The sequence below is a fragment of the Neoarius graeffei genome, chromosome 21, assembly GCF_027579695.1.
Source record: "Neoarius graeffei isolate fNeoGra1 chromosome 21, fNeoGra1.pri, whole genome shotgun sequence".
Classification (NCBI taxonomy): domain Eukaryota; kingdom Metazoa; phylum Chordata; class Actinopteri; order Siluriformes; family Ariidae; genus Neoarius; species Neoarius graeffei.
Genome location: NC_083589.1, coordinates 55,268,699 through 55,290,040, shown reverse-complemented (window position 1 = coordinate 55,290,040; position 21,342 = coordinate 55,268,699). Strand labels below are relative to the sequence as shown.

Genomic DNA, 21,342 nt, shown 5'->3' with positions numbered 1-21,342 from the left:
CTTTTTTCAGTAGCTTTGTATAAACAATAACCGCTAAATGTAATGCAGTGTTATGTAAGGTGATCGCCGAGGCATTCTCATTGTGAAAAGTAAGTCACATGTACATGGACTGGCATTTAATGTTGTATTTGTTCCTTTCTATTTGTTTTTTGTCTGTTCATATTCTTTTTGGGGGAGTAAAGTCAGTTTAAAAATGCCGTTAAATGCATAGGCCTATAGGCCAAGTTTAATGACCTTGAGGTTATCAGAGGTCATATGTCGTTTTACAAATGAAAAATGAATTCGGCACCCAAACATTTAACAAACAAGGCCGTTTGCTAACTTCATTAATCATTTTAGTACATTTCATTCCTTAGAAAGCTGAGAAACTGGGTTCAGCTGAGACGTTTACAGGCCCAAAGTTCAATGACCTCTAGAGGTCAGATAGAGCTCGGCATATTGCAGATTTGAATTCGGCACACCCAGATTGACAATAAGACTGTTTGCCGACTTTGTCTCAAAAATGCCTTTGGGTGTCACAATTCTGGAGTTTGCTACCAGTCTATTATTGTTGATTGTTTTCCAGTAACAGCCTGTCAGTGTTTTCAGTTATCTGGATATCAGGAACGTACAAACAATTTTTTTTACAAAAGAAAAATGCATCTATTTACAGTTGTGTTTAATGGTGTGGAACATCTAGGAATAAAAGGTTTCCTGATATCACTTAGCCGTCTCACTCATTCACACCGTCTCTCGCTTTCTCTGCCTGTCTCTCAGCCAGTCAGTCGAGCTCTCTGGCTCACTCACTCACTCTCTCGCCAGCTGTCTGTGTCTCTCTCCCTCCATCTGTCCATCTCTGTCTCGCTCTCAGACAGTCTCTCAGCCGAGCTCTCTCTCTGTCCATCTCTCTCTCGTGCACACTAAGACAAAAAAAAAAACCCTACAGATCGTCATGTTAGCAAGAAACTGGAAAGCCCAAAGTCCTGAAGATTCTCCCAAAATCAAAAGCTTGCTGTTATAAAGTGCTGACACTGGAGACTCCTTCCATAAATGTTCAACATCTCCTTATTCATATCAAGTGTTGCCTTTTATCCCCCCTCCATTTACACTTGTGTTCAAAATAATAGCAGTCCAACACGACTAACCAGATCAGTCACTGTTGTTGGTGGAAATTATATTACTACATGGCAAATAATTTACCAGTAAGTGTAGTAGAGTCATAGAAAACCAACAGACCCAACACTCATGATATGCATGCTCCTGAGTCTGTGTAATCGAATAATTAAGTGAAAGGGACGTGTTCAAAATAATAGCAGTGTGGAGTTTAATTAGTGAGATCATTCATTCTGTGAAAAAACAGATGTCAGTCAGGTGGCCCTAATTTAAGGATGAAGCCAGCACATGTTGTTCATCCATTTCTCTCTGAAAACCTGAGAAACATGGGTCGTTCCAGACATTGTTCAGAAGAACAGCGTGCTTTGATTAAAACGTTGATTGGAGAGGTAAAACATACCGTAAAGAAGTGCAGAAAATGATGGGCTGCTCGGCTAAAATGATCTCCAGTGCTTTAAAATGGACAGCAAAGCCAGAGAGACGTGGAAGAGAACAGAAGACTACCATTCGAATGGATCGAAGAAGAGCCAGAATGGCAAAGACTCAGCCAATGATCAGCTCCAGGGTGATCAGAGACGGTCTGAAGTTACCTGTGAGTACTGTGACAATTAGAAGACGCCTGTGTGAAGCTAATCTATCGGCAAGAAGCTCCCGCAAAGTTCCACTGTTTAAAAAAAATATGTGCTGAAGAGGATACAATTTGCCAAAGAACACATCGACTGGCCTAAAGAGAAATGGAAAAACATTTTGTGGACTGATGAAAGTAAAATTGTTCTTTTTGGGTCCAAGGGCCGCAGACAGTTTTTCAGACGACCCCCAAACACTGAATTCAAGCCACAGTACACTCTGAAGACAGTGAAGCATGGTGGTGCAAGCATCAAGATATGGGAATGTTTCTCTTATGCCGCTTTTCCACTACAAACGCGGCTGAGTCGAGCTGAGTGGGGCTGTTGGAGTTGCATTTCAACTACAACCGCGCTGAACCGTGCTGGCTGGAAGTGGGTGGACACATTGGGTGGAGTTAGCGAAAGTGGGTGGACGTCAGGTGATGTCGTTAAGCAGCGCAAACAGTGACATCAGTGATCTTTTAAGCGGTAGTCTCACGACCCGGATAGTAAACAATAAACATGGAGGACATGGAGTCGTTAGTGTTGCTGGTCTTGGTGCTGTGGCTTGTTGTCACCGACAACGCGGACAGATACTGGCAAGAGCGTATAGATGAGGCGAGGCGCATAAGGCTTCAGAAATTCTCGTAATTCGTAATTCTTCTCCTTCCAGGTTTACGGTGTTTACAGATCCCAGCGTGCTCGCGGGGCGTGTGGGCATGTGAGGACACTCCTCCTCACCAATCAGTGCACAGGGGAGTGTCTGCTCACGCCCCCAGCCTCACTCAGCTCGCTTTGGCTCGCTTCAGCCCCACTCCAAAACCGTGCGAGTTTTAGGGGCTAAGCAGGGCTGAAGCGAGCTGAGTCGTGCTGGTTTTTGGTAGTCGAAACGCGAGCCGTGTCGGGCTGAAGCGAGCTGAAGTGAGCTGAAAAAGGGTAGTGGAAAAGGGCCATTACTATGATGTTGGGCCCATTTATCGCATACCAGGGATCATGGATCAGTTTGCATATATCAAAATACTTGAGGTGGTCATGTTGCCTTATGCTGAAGAGGAAATGCCCTTGAAATGGGTGTTTCAACAAGACAACGACCCCAAACACACCAGTAAGCGAGCAGCATCAGGGTTCAAGACCAACAAAATGAAAGTTATGGAGCGGCCAGCCCAATCCCCGGACCTTAATCCGATAGAAAACTCGTGGGGTGACGTCAAAAATGCTGTTTCTGAGGCAAAACCAAGAAATGCAGAGGAATTGTGGAATGTTGTCAAATCATCCTGGGCTGGAATACCTGTTCACAGGTGCCAGAAGTTCTCAGAAACCGTGGTTATACAACTCAATATTAGTTTAGTGATTCACAGGAATACTAAATCCTGAAGATTTTTTCAGTTTATACAGTAAATATTTGGAGTTTGTATTAGACCGAAAGATAGATACCTGGTAAAAATATTACTAACAGCAGCTAAGAAAGCCATCACGAAGAAATGGGGAAGGGAAGACGCCCCCACTCAAGATCAATGGACTCACCTGGTTGAGGAAATATACACAATGGAAAAAATGATACACCGCCTGAGGCTACAGGAAGCCCAATTCAAAGAGAAATGGAAGAGATGGACAATATTTATCACTGAACAACGACAAAACTAAAAAACTTGATTAAGGAAAAGAAAAAAGAATATGGACAGATTATACGTAAAGAGACTCCCATTTGTTGTATTTCTGAACGTGTTCTTACTTGTAATTTATTATTGAGTTGTTCCTCCTTTGTAAAGAAAAATTTTCAATAAAAATTAAAGTGAAAAAAAAAAAATATTTGGAGTGTGTAATGAAAAATGCAGACACTGCTATTTTTTTGAACAGCCCAATGTTCATTTTTCTTCATTTTCTGTAAAGTAATTAAAATATTCATACATTTTTCTTCATATTTTGATGTAGAATATAATGTGCAGTGTTCCCAATGCATGGAAATAAAAACTATTATAAGGATTTTGAGCTTTACTCACGTTTTTAAAAACACACTGCTATTATTTTGAACACAACTGTATGTGCAGCGTCTGCCGTACAGCTCCGTGTGTAAACTGTTACTCTAGAAACGATGAGTGGATTAAATATAAACCTACTGTCCAAATTACTGTTGGAGAAAATGCTTCTGACCAATCAGAATCGAGAATAACAGCGCAGTGCTATAAACACGTTTTAATCACAAACAATTAAATTAAAGCAGGACTTAAATATATGTACGTACATCTTTCCTGAACAACTTCATCTTCCCTACATGTCTTTCAAAGTTATTTTGGAATGATCAGCTCATGAGCTAGGAACTCAATTACTCTTGGGAAATAAGGACCAGTTTTTTGTTAATTAGGCAAGATGATCACTTCGGCCCTGGACTCTCTGATTCAGCTGAACGCTGCTGCTTGCGATTTTTGGTGGTCACGTCCTCTCCAGCAGCCAACTTCCTGTACAGCTCCTTCAGCTCCTCAGGCTGTGGAGCCTTGGAGCCTGGAGTCATTGGCAGATCGAAATCAGACGACACCTGTGAATCTGAAACTGGTTCTGTGCGGTCTGGGACGTCACAGTGGTCCTGGTGACCGTCGGTCAAAGCTGGCTGCGTGTCAACCGGCCAATGAAGCCCATTCCCTGTGTGCACGATGTTCCCTTGGACAGGCATTGTATCGAGTTGGCTGAGGCTCTCTAAAGCTGCCTCTGATACATACGTCGACTGAGAGGAAGTCACATGACCTGACTCTGATTCATCATCATCGAGGAGCTCGGGGGACTGCGATGTTGTATGATCAGTAGACAGAGTCTGGCTGTTCTCTAGCTCACAGCTGTCATCGGTTACAACCGGCTCTGCCGTGAAGAACGTACTCCAACTGGGCAGAGCCGGCTTCGGAGGGGGCGGGGACGTACCTAAGCAGGATGGAGCAGGTTTGGCGTCCCCAGATGACTCGCAGGCAGGAGGTTCCTCCTCCTCCACATCATCCTCCTCATCATCATTGGACTCTGTGCAGTCCATGTAGTTGGATGTCTGAACTGAAGGCTGCACCTGTAGTAGAAGGTGCGTGTCTGTGACCTCAAGATCGGATTTTTCCAGGCTGTGGTGCTCTTTCTCCTCAGTTACAGCAAGTTTCTTTCTCATCGGCGCTACAGCGACTTCCCCAAACAGTTCGTCATCACTGTCTGAGCCTGGGACACAAAAAACACACAATACTACTACTTTGCCAATTTAATAGGCGTGTCATGATGCACTCTGGTCACAACTTGATTCAATTTACAAATTCATGATTCACGATTTCAATTCAATTCTTTGAGCATTTTGAAACGAATACTGTATAAATTGGGGGGGGGACCCCAAAAAAAAAAAAAAAGACCGTGTCCGAAATCACTCACTCGTTCACTACTCCCTACTCACTCTATAGGGAATTACAATATAGAGGACTATATAGTGAGCTCATTGGTAAAATATTTAAAAAAAACCACTTTCGGACACTACTCCGCCGCGCCGTTATTTACGTCATTACTGTCGCACAATTAAAACATCTCAGATCAGTCGGCTGGTGGGTTTTCAAGATAAAATATGTGTGTATTTTTGTAATAAATCCATATTATACTTAGCGTATAATTTCCCACATTAATCAATACAAAGTACTTTGTGTTTGCTGCGTCTTTCAGTTCTTTTAAAATCAAGGCTGAATGCTTTTTCTTCTTCGCCGCTGCGCTTTATTAAATCAAATTTGAGGCGTTTGATTAATCCCTCACTCTGCACTAACTTTTATTCTTATATTTTGTGCCATTCTGTTTTAGCTTATTTTCTATTCTCTTACTGTTTTTAATTGTACTTGAATGTCTGTTTATAATGCGTTTCTTCCTTCGTCTGTTCATCCCCAACACTTTTTTCCCCTTTTCTCCTCTCTGCAATGCATGATGGGATATTGCTTTGGTTAGTGACCATCGGTTGTACACTAACTTTTCATGGTGCACTGTACAGTGCTGAGCGTAAATGAGTGCACCCCCTTTGAAAAGTAACATTTTAAACAATATCTCAATGAACACAAACAAATTTCCAAAATGTTGACAAGACAAAGTTTAATATAACATCTGTTTAACTTATAACGGGAAAGTAAGGTTAATAATATAACTTAGATTACACATTTTTCAGTTTTACTCAAATTAGGGTGGTGCAAAAATGAGTGCACCCTACAACAAAAACTACTACATCTAGTACTTTGTATGGCCTCCATGATTTTTAATGACAGCACCAAGTCTTCTAGGCATGGAATGAACACGTTGGTGACATTTTGCAACATCAATCTTTTTCCATTCTTCAACAACGACCTCTTTTAGTGACTGGATGCTGGATGGAGAGTGATGCTCAACTTGTCTCTTCAGAATTACCCAAAGAAAATAATTTCTTTCCACCACAAAGGTGAAGGCTACAAGAAGATCAGCAAAGCTTTACTTATCAGTCAGAATACTGTAGCAAAAGTGGTACAAAAATTTAAGAAAGCTGGAACTGCAACCGTCTCACAGAGACGTCCAGGTCGTCCACGGAAGTTAACACCTCGACAGGAGCGTCTTCTGATGAGAAGCGTTGAAGAAAATCGGCATGCACGTTCACTGCAGTTATCTAAAGAAGTAGAAAGCCAAACTGGGGTGACTATTTACCGTGACACAATGCAGCGTACACTGCAGAGGAATGGCATGCATGGATGCCGTCCACGAAAGAAGCCTCTCCTAAAGCCCAGGCACAAAAAAGCCCGCCTAGAGTTTGCCAGGGCCCATGCTGACAAAGATGAAGACTAGTGGGACTCTATACTCTGGAGTGATGAGACCAAGATAAATGTTTTTGGAACTGATGGCTTCAAAACTGCATGGCGTCGCAAAGGTGAGGAATACAAAGAAAAATGCCTGGTGCCGACAGTGAAACATGGTGGTGGCAGTGTCCTTATGTGGGGCTGCATGAGTGCTGCTGGTGTCGGGGAGCTGCATTTCATTGATGGCATCATGAATTCACAGACGTATTGCTCTATACTGAAAGAGAAGATGCTACCATCACTCCGTGCCCTTGGTCGTCGTGCACTTTTCCAACATGACTAAACACGCATCTAAGGTCGCTGTTGGATTTCTGAAGAAGAACAGGGTGAAAGTGATTCAGTGGCCAAGTTGATCTGAACCCAATCGAACACCTATGGGGAATTCTGAAGAGACAAGTTGAGCATCACTCTCCATCCAGCATCCAGTCACTAAAAGAGGTCATTGTTGAAGAATGGAAAAAAGATTGATGTTGCAAAATGTCGCCAACTTGTTCATTCCATGCCTAGAAGACTTGGTGCTGTCATTAGAAATCATGGAGGCCATACAAAGTACTAGATGGAGTAGTTTTTGTTGTGGGGTGTACTCATTTTTGCACCACCCTAATTTGAGTAAAACTGAAAAAATGTGTAATCTAAGTTATATTATTAACCTTACTTTCCCGTTATAAGTTAAACAGATGTTATATTAAACTTTGTCTTGTCGACATTTTGGAAATTGTTTGTGTTCATTGAGATATTGTTTAAAATGTTACTTTTCAAAGCTCATTTACGCTCAGCACTGTATAGGGTGTAATAAGTCTCACTATTCGCACTAAATAGTGAGTTGTGAGATTTCGGACACAGGGTGAAAAAGACTCCTCCCCCCGAATCATAAACAATGCAAAACATCATGCATTTTTGTCTGTATAAAACTAAATAAATAAATAATTTAAAAAAAATTATGAACTGAGGTTTAATATTATAAACAAAACGTACTACATGTTTACCATAAATAAATGAACTGAAATTGAATAAACAAAGTGTCTGACTTTGAAAATGACTGACTGAAACATAATGAGCTCCGTAACAGAGATCGAGCTCCAAAGTCGGTTAAACTGCCAGACATTGACGGAGTTTGAAAGCGACTGAAAAGTTTTTATTTGTTATATAAAATGTGTGTTGTTCGTTGCAATCTGGAGCTATTTATTGGAGGTCACTAGTGCAGATATCACAAGCTGTCCATGAAAAAATGTGATCATGTGACCAGCTTTCTCTCAGCATATTTGAACTCTACGGCTGGGTTTCAGTTACGCGACTTTTCTTAGCGGTTTTACCGGAAGTGAAATAGCTGGTGGTCTAAATGGCTGCCGTAGTGCAAACACCAAGCACTACGCTCGTAATCTAGAAGCCACTGCTGGCTTTAGATATATTCAGAAGATCGCTATGTGCAATGGAATCGACCCCTACAGTCTGGGAAAGAAGGATTTGTCATACGATCTCAAAAACTACCCTTCAGTCGAGTTCCCCGACATCTCGAACTATCTGGTGTTGCAGACATCCTTCTACACCGCAAAACAGATGAAAGCGTGGAAGAGTACGGAGGCTTACAACTTGTTTTTTTTGTATGTGGCTGGGTAAAGGACCTCGCTATCAAGTCACTGCCCAATGAATCCTGTATTGTTTCTGCCCGTGTATTTTTTTTTTTTAAGCTTTTTGTTCGTGTCTTTACAACGAAGCGCTGCAAGTTGAAGTGTAAACAAACAGTTGGCTTGATTCTCACTTGTGTTGGCTCTTATCTCTCAGGCAAATCATTCACAAAGATCATCAGAAACCCCTTTAAAGACCTGGATCTCAGTTAAACGAGACGGAGAAGTGATCACGGCGCATTGTAACTGTACGGCTGGGGAAGAATTTTGTCGCGACCTTCATGCATATGGACTTTGTGAGGAGTAAACAAAGAAACCGCTGGGGACTTTAGCGCTTCGTGACTAAAAAAAGTACCGTAAAATAACGACACAGCAAGAAAAGTACTTGGAAAAACACTAAGGACGGAGCTGAGAGGGAAATACAAACCTTTCACCAAGTGATCGCGCTTTCAAACTCGAGCGCGCTTCGACTCGGCTCCCTTCGATTTCAGTCAGAGGTTCGAAAGCCACCTTTCTCGACGTCTTTTTGTGAAATCCTGTGTTCGTCCACCCTTTTTTATTAGTTCACGGGGAACCCTGAAGAAACTTATCAGTTTTACGGTTTGGTCAATTCGAACAACCTAAAACAACGCAAGCGTAAGGCATTTTTCACGCGAGCAATGCAGCTTCTCCGTACAAACGCTTTGTCAACTGAGCTTTAGTAGACCACCAGCTAAAGTTCTGAATAACTAATGAGGCGTCACGTGAAACCCAGCAATGGGTTGAACAGGTTGGGACCTCTGGTGGTCAAACTGTGCAACTGCATTACATGCATAATTCACAGAACACTGATTTCCACCGTGAGCAATGCAGCTTCTCCGTACAAACGCTTTGTCAACTGAGCTTTAGTAGACCACCAGCTAAAGTTCTGAATAACTAACGAGGCGTCACGTGAAACCCAGCAATGGGTTGAACAGGTTGGGACCTCTGGTGGTCAAACTGTGCAACTGCATTACATGCATAATTCACAGAACGCTGATTTCCACAGTGTAAATAGACTTTTTTTTGGGGGGGCTCACAATAAATCGTGACACAATGCATCATTACGCCCCAAGTATGTAGTGCATCAGTTCAACTCGCTTATCTGTCTAGCGGCAGCTTTTTAAATCTGGGCTTAGATTCCTATTTGTAAATGAAGTATTTTAATTTGATGTAGGTTTTACTGACCACAGGTTGATTGAGTGTTGTCTCGGTGTGCCACCTTCTAAACTTCCTCTGCGTTCTACTGTCTCTTTCCGTAATCTTTCTATTGATGTGCATTCTTTCTCTGCCTCTCTCCTCCTTTCTTCTTTTTGTAAATTTGCTGAGGTTTCCTCTCCTGATGATACAGTTCCTATTTACAATAATACTATATCTAACACACAACACTTTCGCTCCCCTTAAAACTAGACAGGTCTCTGCAAATCGCGCCTCTCCTTGGTTCACCTCTGAGCTTAGGGCCATGAAGGCCAAGGGAAGGCGGCTAGAGCGCCTTTATAAGAAAACTGGCCTTACTATTCATCTTTCACTCTTCTCTGAACACATCACAAAGTATAAGGATGCTTTTGATGCTGCTCGATCCTCCTACTATGCTAACATCATTAAGAGTGGCAATCATAGACCCAAAAAACTTTGTTTAATACAATAAATAAACTTCTTCAGCTTCCTTCCTCAACCACTCCCAGTTCCCCTGCTCAGTGTCAGGCTTTTTTGGATTTTTTCAATGATAAAATTGCCAGTATTTACCAACACTTTCATTCTGAAATTCATTCTTCTGTCCCGCTAGTAGCTCTCTCTCAAAGCTGACTGCTGTCTCTCTGCTTTCTCTCCTGTTGATTCTTTTAAAAGTATCGGAAATTATAACCAAGTCCTCCTCCTCCTCATGTGTGTTGGACCCTGCACCCACGGCACTTCTTAAATCTTGTGTATCTGCTATCTCCCCTTGTATTGCTCATTTGATTAATCAGTGTTTTGCTTTAGGCACTGTTCCCATCTCCCTCAAAATTGCTTCAGTTACACCAATACTAAAGAAACCTGGTCTAGATTCTCTTTCACTGTCCAATTACAGACCCATTTCAAATCTCCCTTTTCTAGCTAAAGTAATGGAGAGAGTTGTAGCCTCTCCGCTTCATACTTTCCTTGCTCAAAATGATCTCTATGAACCCTTTCAGTCAGGCTTTCGTAATATGCATAGCACTGAATCTGCTCTCTTGAGAGTTGTTAATGACCTCCTGCTCTCAACTGATGCTGGTCATCTCAATGTCCTTGTTCTCTTGGACCTCACAGCTGCCTTTGACACCATACATCATGAGAGACTCATTTCCAGACTATCTTCTTTTGGTATTACTGGCTTAGCTTTATCCTGGTTTCAGTCATATCTAGCAAACAGGCAACAGTTTATTTCTATTGGTGTTCATAAATCATCCACTGCTACTGTTGCTCAAGGTGTGCCTCAGGGTTCTGTCCTTGGTCCCCTTCTTTTTATATTATATGTTTCTCCTATAGGCCAGATTATTTGTAACCATGGCCTTAACTTTCATTGTCATGCTGATGATATTCAAATCTACATCACTATCACCCCTTCCATAGCCTCTGTTCAGCTGCTAAGGTCTTGCATCACTGACCTTAAAGGCGTCACGCAGTGGCGATAAAAGTCGCATTATTCTGCACCAGAATGCTTTCGAGATTCAAAATAAATTGACCGTCGATTTTTCAAAAGCTTCCCGCGGTTGTAATCGGTCCTTATTTGGTCATGCCCATCACTTGAAATTTCCCGTGTTCGCAGCGCCCCCTCTCGGTCAATGGAACAGCTGCGTGACGTCATACCAGTAACCACTCGGTGCAGTTGCAATGGTGGACACACCAGAAAATAGGAGCGATGCTGAGGAAATTAGCTTTGATTTTACCGATACAGAAGAAGAAAATGGCCCACAAGTAGAGATTTTGACAGCTGAATGTCCTGGTGGTATCCAGCCTTACAGATTTGAACCTGAGCGCTCATCTTCAGAAGAAAATGAGGACAGTTCTGACGACGACAGAAACGAAGACGAGAATGAAGAAGACCGGTGACTTGAAGACTTGTTTTGGTTGGTTTCTCTGACTAAATCACTACTTGTGTGTATTTTTAAAGACCATTTTCACTTGAATTAGAATGCTGTGTGATTAATCTATGATTATGTGTAATACTGATAGCTGTAGGGGGTGAAAGTATAGCTAGAAAGATTGAATTCTGGGGGCGTCGTGGCTCAGGTGGATAAGGCGCCATACCATAAATCCGGGGACCCGGGTTCGATTCCGACCCGAGGTCATTTCCCGATCCCTCCCCATCTCTCTCCCGCTCACCTCCTGTCTCTACACTGTCCTATCCAATAAAGGTGAAAAAAGCCCCAAAAAATATAAAAAAAAAGATTGAATTCTAGCAACTTGACAGCTTGCGATCTCGCGAAATACAGTGGGCCTTCTGATACAGTCGACCCCTTGATATTCCAGTTTATCATTTTCCTTTTATTGCGGTTGATTTTAACTTGATATTCAGTATGTTATAGGCTGGGAGTATTGAGCTTTGTATTGTATTGTTTAATAAACGTACAATCGTCAGTAATAAGTGATAATTATTAGTTAAAGGCAGCTCTGTGGCATAAATCTTTCAATTAATCTTCTGTCATCCATTTGCTAAAATTATGTGCCACATGTGTTATCAAGACAACACTTCATGTGACAAAGATAGATGACAAATACATAAATGTATGAAAATCATTTTGTACAATTAATGATTGATACATAGAAACACTTAAAACATCGTCTCGTCTCGTCTCGTCTTCTTCCGCTTATCCAGGACCGGGTCGCGGAGGCAGCAGTCTAAGCATGGAAGCCCAAACTTCCCTTTCCCCAGACACCTCGGCCAGCTCCTCGGGAAGAACACCGAGGCGTTCCCAGGCCAGCCGAGAGACATAGTCCCTCCAGCGTGTCCTGGGTCTTCCCCGGGGCCTCCTCCCCTTAAAACATGTGTTTAAGGGCCTCCTCCCCTTAAAACACACTTAAAACATGTGTTTTTAAAAAAAATATTTTTTTCGATCAATACCTAGCCATGACCTTGAAATCAGATCCATTGATAACAGTCACAAATAGTGTTCAGTGTTCGTTGTTACAGCCAAACACAACACACCGATTAGGCATTTTGTATCACAGAATATTAATACATCATTTCATAGTGTTTTGAGTGTTCAAAACTATCCACAAACTGAATAAATCCACAAAATCCGCAATGTAAACAACTCTGGTAAACGCACGCTATAGAGAAAACATGGCGACAGGCCAGCGTCACCCAAGGGAGGTTACTGGTATGACGTCACACATAAGTTGACCTAGTTAATGGCTGGCTGCCTAAATTTGGCTGTGCGCGTCAACTTTAAATGCTTGTAGCGGGCGCATCGTGACACTGAGATTGCGGGAAACCGAGGGGCTTGAATAACCCACCAAACCCGACATTTTGACACATGATATAGCCTGATTGCTGAAATTACCGCACGACGCCTTTAAGCAATGGCTGCATAAGAACTGCCTTAAACTTAATGCTGGCAAAACGGAGGTTCTATTAGTAGGTACCAAAAGACAGGTTCAGAATTTCTCCAGTTTTACTATTGATGTAGATGGTGAGTCTATTCATCCTTCTCAAGTTATAAAAAACCTTGGAGTTCTCTTTGACTCCACCCTTACATCTGAACCCCATCTTAAACTAATTACTAAGAATGCTTTCTTTCACCTCCGCAATATTGCTCGTCTCCGCCCTTTTCTTTTGGAAACTGATGCCAATATGTTGGTCAATGCATTTATTTTTTCTCGTCTTGACTATTGCAATTCTTTCTTTTATGGTCTCCCTGCCACATCGCTCAATCGCCTGCAGTACATTCAAAACTCAGCAGCAAGAATCCTCACACTCACCAAGCGCACTGCTCACATCACTCCTGTTTTACAGCAACTGCATTGGTTGCCAGTTATCTCCCGGATCAAATACAAAATCTTGCTGTTAACCTATAAAGCTCTTCATGGTTTCGCTCCTTCCCATCTCTGAGTTAATTCATTTGTACTGTCCCTCTCGCTCCATCAGATCTTCTGTCTGTGGACTTCTGACTGTTCCTCGTTTTAAACTGGCATCTATGGGTGGCAGATCATTTAGTGTTGCTGCTCCTAAACTTTGGAATTCGTTACCACAATCGCTTCGTGACTGTTCCACACTCTCTTCCATCAAAGCCAACTTAAACTTTTCTCTTTACCTCACACTATTCTTCCTAATTTTTTTTTTTTTGGTGGTAACTCTTTTGTAAAGCGTCCTTGGGTTTGTGAAAGGCGCTATATAAATTGAACTTATTATTATTATTATTATTATTATTATTTTGATCAATTACACATTTTACATAACTTTGACTTATCATAAGTAAATCTAATTTTGATAATTCATATTTATTTTTTGTTGGTGTAAATGCTAATATGAAAAAAAATCCTTCAGGCTGGAAAGGCTTTTTGAAATGTAATATATTTTTCTCATGTTTGTAGGTTTGTTGTGATGCTATAATGAAATCACAGTTTCATACCTTAAAATTTTATTTATTTATTGAAAATTCTTTACAAGGTTTTTTATATTGGAAGTGTATATAAAATTACATTACACAGTGGTGCTTGAAAGTTTGTGAACCCTTTAGAACAGAGGTCTTCAACAGGGGGTCGCGAAATTTGTGGTTGATTAGACAATTTTTTATATTTTTTTATTTTTTTTTAAACCAATTTTTTCCCCACAAATTTAAATGTCTTTAAATACACGTTAACATGAATCCAACATATTGTCGTGAACGGATAAATGGAGGCAGATGATGTTATCTTTCAGTCAGCAATGCACACGTTCAGGACACGCAGGAGCTCTCTCAGGCTGTGCACCGGTTCACTCACAGCATGAGACCTAGCCTAGACCTGTCCCTCCAAGCCTCCTGTATACAAAGAGGAGGACCCGCCCCTATCGCTGCTGTGCCAATCACGAGGCTGCATGTTACAGGCTGGCTGTCAGGTTCCCCATGATTGGCCGAACCTATTCAGTCCCCAGCTGACTAAGATCCCAGACACAAGACGCACGCTGCAATATTATTGAAAAGAACATCTCATCTCCTCTAGCCGCTTTATCCTGTTCTACAGGGTCGCAGGCAAGCTGGAGCCTATCCCAGCTGACTACGGGCGAAAGGTGGGGTACACCCTGGACAAGTCGCCAGGTCATCACAGGGCTGACACATAGACACAGACAACCATTCACACTCACATTCACACCTACGCTCAATTTAGAGTCACCAGTTAACCTAACCTGCATGTCTTTGGGGGAAACTGTGGGGGAAACCGGAGCACCCGGAGGAAACCCACGTGGACACGGGGAGAACATGCAAACTCCGCACAGAAAGGCCCTCGCCGGGCACGGGGCTCGAACCCGGACCTTCTTGCTGTGAGGCGACAGCGCTAACCACTACACCACCATGCCACCCTGAAAAGAAGATACCTTTGTAAAAAAAAAAAAAAGACGACATTAAGGCTACGTTCACACTGCAGGCTGAAGTGACTCAAATCCGATCTTTTCGCCCATATGTGACCTGTATCCGATCTTTTATTGACAATATGAACGACACAGATCCGATTTTTTCAAATCCGACCCAGGCCGTTTGGATATGTGGTCCTAATTCCGATTCCTATCCGCTCTTTTCATATGCGACTTCAGTCTGAACCGCCAGGTCGCATTCATCCGACTTACACGTCATCAACAAGCCACAAACGTCACTATTCTGCGCTGAAGTAGGCGGCGGGTCTCTCAAAAAAAAGTTACAACAACATGGCGCATAATCACAGGCGCAGATAGAGGGTGGGACGGGGGGGATTCGTCCCACCCAGATTTAAATTCACTTCGTTCGGTCCCCCCCACTTTGCATAAGGCAAACCTCACGGAAAAATCAAAAGACTAATTACCATTCGGTTTATTGAGGTGCACAGCAGTGTATACATAGTTGCAACAACTCACATAAAACAAAACAAAGACTGATATTCGGTTGGTTGAGCTGCACAGACTGCACAGGTTGCGAGCTCGAGCTTGGTTGCTATAGTAACCCACAACAAGTTTGACAGGCATATCGGGGTTGGGGTTGGTTTGCTGGCAGCTTTGTCCCCCCCAGTTTTTTGTCCCCCCCAGTTCAAAAAACGTATCTGCGCCCCTGCGCATGACATCAATGCGAGGGACGCTTCGGGCTGTGAAGGTTCTGAATCTTCTCAATGGAAGGACGCAGAGGTTAGGGAGCTGATTTCCATTTGGGGGGATACAGCTATTCAAGCTAGATTGGATGGGTCATACCGCAACCGGGCGGTTTTACTTCCGTAAACACTGGCCATGCTCACTGCGTGTGACGTCGTCGTATCCTGCAATGCGCATGCGGAACACTTTTAGGTCGCTTTTCGTTCATACTGAGGATCACATACAAGTCGCATATATTTGTTAATGTGAACGACCTCACAAAAAAATCGGATTTCACAAAAAAATCGGAATTGAGCATTAAGCCTTGCAGTGTGAACGTAGCGTTAGTTCCCCAACGGACCCTTTTGAAATCTTTTTTGCAAGATATTCCTGGTCTAAAACACTGCAGCTCCTATCCACAACAGCCAGTACTGAGGCCAGTATATTATTATGCCAAGTGTATGGACATTATGAGCGAAAATGGATCGTTTTGTAGCTCGACCAAAAAAACTCCACCTCAGAAACCACCGATGGCATTGGAAAGTAACACACATGGCGGCATTGAATTACCAATGTGTCATTTGCTCTACTGTGCTGTCAAACGAATCTATGAAGTCATCAAAGCTGCAGCGTCACTTGGAGACGACCCACAGCCACTTAAAAGACAAACCTGTTGAATACTTCCAAACTAGTCTCAAATCCCTCTAACGTCAACAGACATTGATGAGAAAAATCAGCCAAAGTTGGTAAACTAGCTCTGAAATGCTCTCATCAAGTTGCTCTTCGGATTGCCCAGAAGAAACAGCCATACACACTTGGAGAGGATTTAATATTGCCTTCAGCAACTGACGTGTAAAACAAACAATGTGTGGGAATGATAGGCATTAATAAACTGAAAACTATTCCAGTGTCGGACACGACTATTGCTTGCCGCATTGACGAGATGGCATCTGCTGTGAGGGTGCAAGTGATGGAGAAACTGAGGTTGGCAGATGCATTTGCATTACAATTGGATGAATCAACAGACGTGTCAAAGGACGCACAGCTTCTGGCGTTTGTGTGCTTTGTCGATCCAAAGGAAATGCAGGAGGAATTTGTGTTTTGTAAGCGCCTTCCTGAATACACAACTAGTTCTGAAATCTTCAAAGTAATTGATGTTTTTTTCAGAGAAAATGACATTCCATGGGAAAAATGTATCGCGCTGTGCACCGACGGTGCAAGAGCCATGGTTGGTTTAAAAAGTGGACTAATCGCACTTGTAAGGGATGTGGCTCCGCAAGCGATTTGGACGCACTGCATGCTACACGGGGAGTCACTTGTTGCCAAAGACATGAGCGCAGAATTGTCAGATGCCATGGACTCGGTCGTGAAAGCTGTCAATATAGTCAAGAAGAGTGCTTTGTAAACGCGTCTCTTCTCTAATCTCTGTGGTGCTGAGGGAGAGCACCACACTGCGCTACTGTACCATTCTGAGGTTCGACGGTTTTCACGTGGAACAGTGTTGTCACGTGTGTTGGAATTACACACATCTATTCAGGAGTTTTTACTTCTCCAAAAGCACACGGAGCTGGCTGCACTTTTCAGTGACGATGTCTGGGTCACCAAACTTGCAGACATTTTCGCTGAGCTGAACAAACTTAACAGTTCTATGTAAGGTTGCAATACACGTGCCATTCAGCTGTATGACAGAATGGAAGGCTTTCTCAAAAAAAAAATCAGAAGATGGAGGGACCGCGTCAGGGAGGGAATATTTTCCATGTTTCCATCAGTGGATGAAGAAGAAGAAACCTTTGTCACATGCACAGTGAAATTCATCCTCTGCATTTAACCTATCTGAAGCAGTGAACACACACACACACCCAGAGCAGTGGGCAGCCACACTAGAGCGCCCTTGGAGCAGTCAGGGGTTCAGTACCTTGGTCAAGAGCACTTCAGCCCAAGGCCCCGCCATGTTAACCTAACCTGCATGTCTTTGGACTGTGGGGGAAACCGGAGCACCCAGAGGAAACCCACGCAGACACGGGGAGAACATGCAAACTCCGTGCAGAAAGGCCCTCGCCGGCCACTGGGTTCGAACCTGGAACCTTCTTGCTGTGAGGCGACCGTGCTAACCACTACACCACCGTGCTCCCACCGGATGAGCTGGGAGATTCTGCTGTGCTCTCGCCTCCCGTAACATGCGCAATTCTTGCGCACTTCGAGGCGCTCGAGGGACAATTTAGGAACTACTTTTCTGAGGCTGACTCCTGGCGGAGGGACAAGACATGGATACAGTTTCCATTCACAGACAGACAACGCAGCAGAGGACACACGCCTGACAGTGACAGAGGAGGATCAGCTCATCGAACTATCCACTGACAGCATGTTCAGAAACATACAGTAGTGCTTGAAAGTTTGTGAACCCTTTACAATTGTCTATATTTCTGCATAAATATGACCTAAAACATCATCAGATTTTCACACAAGTCCTAAAAGTAGATAAAGAGAACCCAGTTAAACAAATGAGACAAAAATATTATACTTGGTCATTTATTTATTGAGGAAAATGATCCAATATTACATATCTGTGAGTGGCAAAAGTATGTGAACCTCTAGGATTAGCAGTTAATTTGAAGGTGAAATTCGAGTCAGGTGTTTTCAATCAATGGGATGACAATCAGGTGTGAGTGGGCACCCTGTTTTATTTAAAGAACAGGGATCTATCAAAGTCTGATCTTCACAACACGTTTGTGGACGTGTATCATAGCACGAACAAAGGACCTCAGAAACAGCGTTGTTGATGCTCATCAGGCTGGAAAAGGTTACAAAACCATCTCTAAAGAGTTTGAACTCCACCAATCCACAGCCAGACAGATTGTGTACAAATGGAGGAAATTCAAGACCATTGTTACCCTCCCCAGGAGTGGTCGACCAACAAAGATCACTCCAAGAGCAAGTCGTGTAATAGTCGGCGAGGTCACAAAGGACCCCAGGGTAACTTCTAAGCAACTGAAGGCCTCTCTCACATTGGCTAATGTTAATGTTCATGAGTCCACCATCAGGAGAACACTGAACAACAATGGTGTGCATGGCAGGGTTGCAAGGAGAAAGCCACTGCTCTCCAAAAAGAACATTGCTGCTCATCTGCAGTTTGCTAAAGATCACATGGACAAGCCAGAAGGCTATTGGAAAAATGCTTTGTGGATGGATGAGACCAAAATAAAACTTTTTTGGTTTAAATGAGAAGCGTTATGTTTGGAGAAAGGAAGACACTGCATTCCAGCATAAGAACCTTATCCCATCTGTGAAACATGGTGGTGGTAGTATCATGGCTTGGCCCTGTTTTGCTGCATCTGGGCCAGGACGGCTTGCCATCACTGATGGACCAATGAATTCTGAATTATACCAGCAAATTCTAAAGGAAAATGTCAGGACATCTGTCCATGAACTGAATCTCAAGAGAAGGTGGGTCATGCAGCAAGACAACGACCCTAAGCACACAAGTCGTTCTACCAAAGAATGGTTAAAGAAGAATAAAGTTAATGTTTTGGAATGGCCAAGTCAAAGTCCTGACCTTAATCCAATTGAAATGTTGTGGAAGAACCTGAAGCGAGCAGTTCATGTGAGGAAACCCACCAACATCCCAGAGTTGAAGCTGTTCTGTACGGAGGAACGGGCTAAAATTCCTCCAAGTCAGTGTGCAGGACTGATCAACAGTTACCGTGAACGTTTAGTTGCAGTTATTGCTGCACAAGGGGGTCACACCAGATACTGAAAGCAAAGGTTCACATACTTTTGCCACTCACAGGTATGTAATATTGGCTCATTTTCCTCAATAAATAAATGACCAAGTACAGTGGTGCTTGAAAGTTTGTGAACCCTTTAGAATTTTCTATATTTCTGCATAAATATGACCTAAAACATCATCAGATTTTCACACAAGACCTAAAAGTAGATAAAGAGAACCCAGTTAAACAAATGAGACAAAAATATTATACTTGGTCATTTAATTATTGAGGAAAATGATCCAATATTACATATCTGTGAGTGGCAAAAGTATGTGAACCTCTAGGATTAGCAGTTAATTTGAAGCTGAAATTAGAGTCGGGTGTTTTCAAGCAATGGGATGACAATCAGGTGTGAGTGGGCACCCTGTTTTATTTAAAGAACAGGGATCTATCAAAGTCTGATCTTCACAACACATGTTTGTGGGAGTGTATCATGGCACGAACAAAGGAGATTTCTGAGGACCTCAGAAAAAGCGTTGTTGATGCTCATCAGGCTGGAAAAGGTTACAAAACCTTCTCTAAAGAGTTTGGACTCCACCAATCCACAGTTAGGTAGACTGTGTACAAATGGAAGAAATTCAAGATCAGTGTTACCCTCCCCAGGAGCGGTCGACCAACAAAGATCACTCCAAGAGCAAGGTGTGTAATAGTCGGCAAGGTCATAAAGGACCCCAGGGTAACTTCTAAGCAACTGAAGGCCTCTCTCACATTGGCTAATGTTAATGTTCATGAGTCCACCATCAGGAGAACACTGAACAACAATAGTGTGTATGGCAGGGTTGCAAGGAGAAAGCCACTGCTCTCCAAAAAGAACATTGCTGCTCGTCTGCAGTTTGCTAAAGATCACGTGGACAAGCCAGAAGGCTATTGGAAAAATGTTTTGTGGACGGATGAGACCAAAATAGAACTTTTTGGTTTAAATGAGAAGCGTTATGTTTGGTGAAAGGAAAACACTGCATTCCAGCATAAGAACCTTATCCCATCTGTGAAACATGGTGGTGGTAGTATCATGGTTTGGGCCTGTTTTGCTGCATCTGGGCCAGGACGGCTTGCCATCGTTGATCGAACAATGAATTCTGAAATATACCAGCGAATTCTAAAGGAAAATGTCAGGACATCTGTCCATGAACTGAATCTCAAGAGAAGGTGGGTCATGCAGCAAGACAACGACCCTAAGCACACAAGTCGTTCTACCAAAGAATGGTTAAAGAAGAATAACGTTCATGTTTTGGAATGGCCAAGTCAAAGTCCTGACCTTAATCCAGTTGAAATGTTGTGGAAGGACCTGAAGTGAGCAGTTCATGTGAGGAAACCCGCCAACATCCCAGAGTTGAAGCTGTTCTGTACGGAGGAATGGGCTAAAATTCCTCCAAGCCGGTGTGCAGGACTGATCATCAGTTACTGCAAATGTTTAGTTGCAGTTATTGCTGCACAAGGGGGTCACACCAGATACTGAAAGCAAAGGTTCACATACTTTTCCCACTCACAGATCTGTAATATTGGATCATTTTCCTCAATAAATAAATGACCAAGTATAATATTTTTGTCTCATTTGTTTAACTGGGTTCTCTTTATCTACTTTTAGGACTTGTGTGAAAATCTGATGATGTTTTAGGTCATATTTATGCAGAAATATAGAAAATTCTAAAGGGTTCACAAACTTTCAAGCACCACTGTATAATATTTTTGTCTCATTTGTGTAACTGGGTTCTCTTTATCTACTTTTAGGACTTGTGTGAAAATCTGATGATGTTTTAGGTCATATTTATGCAGAAATATAAAAAATTCGAAAGGGTTCAAATCCTTTATAAGGCTTGCAACTTTCAAGCACCACTGTATATGAAACTAAACCACTCACCCAGTTCTGGATCTCTTGCCGGAAAGACTTTCCACAACTGGCAGCAAAAGCTATGATGAGCCTTTTGCCCTTTGCAACAACATATCTTTGCGAAAGTGGATTTTCCTCACTCACCTACCTGAAAAACAAATACAGATCAAGACTGCAGCCTGAGGCTGATATGACCCTCTGCCTGACAACCTCCATCCGTCCAAGGTTAGATAAGTTGTGTGCAACTCATCAGGGTCAGACATCTCACTAATGTGGGAGTATGCATGCCATCCAAGGATGGCTTGAGGATTCACGGTCCCTTCGACATGAATCTGTGA

General features: G+C 42.6%; 1 protein-coding gene across 3 annotated transcripts in view; it reads right to left on the bottom strand.

The window, feature by feature from the left end:
• Nucleotides 1–3,608: 3,608 nt before the first annotated feature.
• dclre1c (DNA cross-link repair 1C, PSO2 homolog (S. cerevisiae)) overlaps nt 3,609–21,342 on the bottom strand; it is a 46,111-nt gene continuing 28,377 nt past the window's right edge. For all 3 annotated transcript variants that reach the window (XM_060903365.1, XM_060903367.1, XM_060903368.1), the window contains one exon: nt 3,609–4,883. In XM_060903365.1, coding sequence (XP_060759348.1) covers nt 4,069–4,883 — 815 coding nt within the window. In that variant the 3' untranslated portion in view covers nt 3,609–4,068. The remainder of the gene's footprint in view (nt 4,884–21,342) is intronic.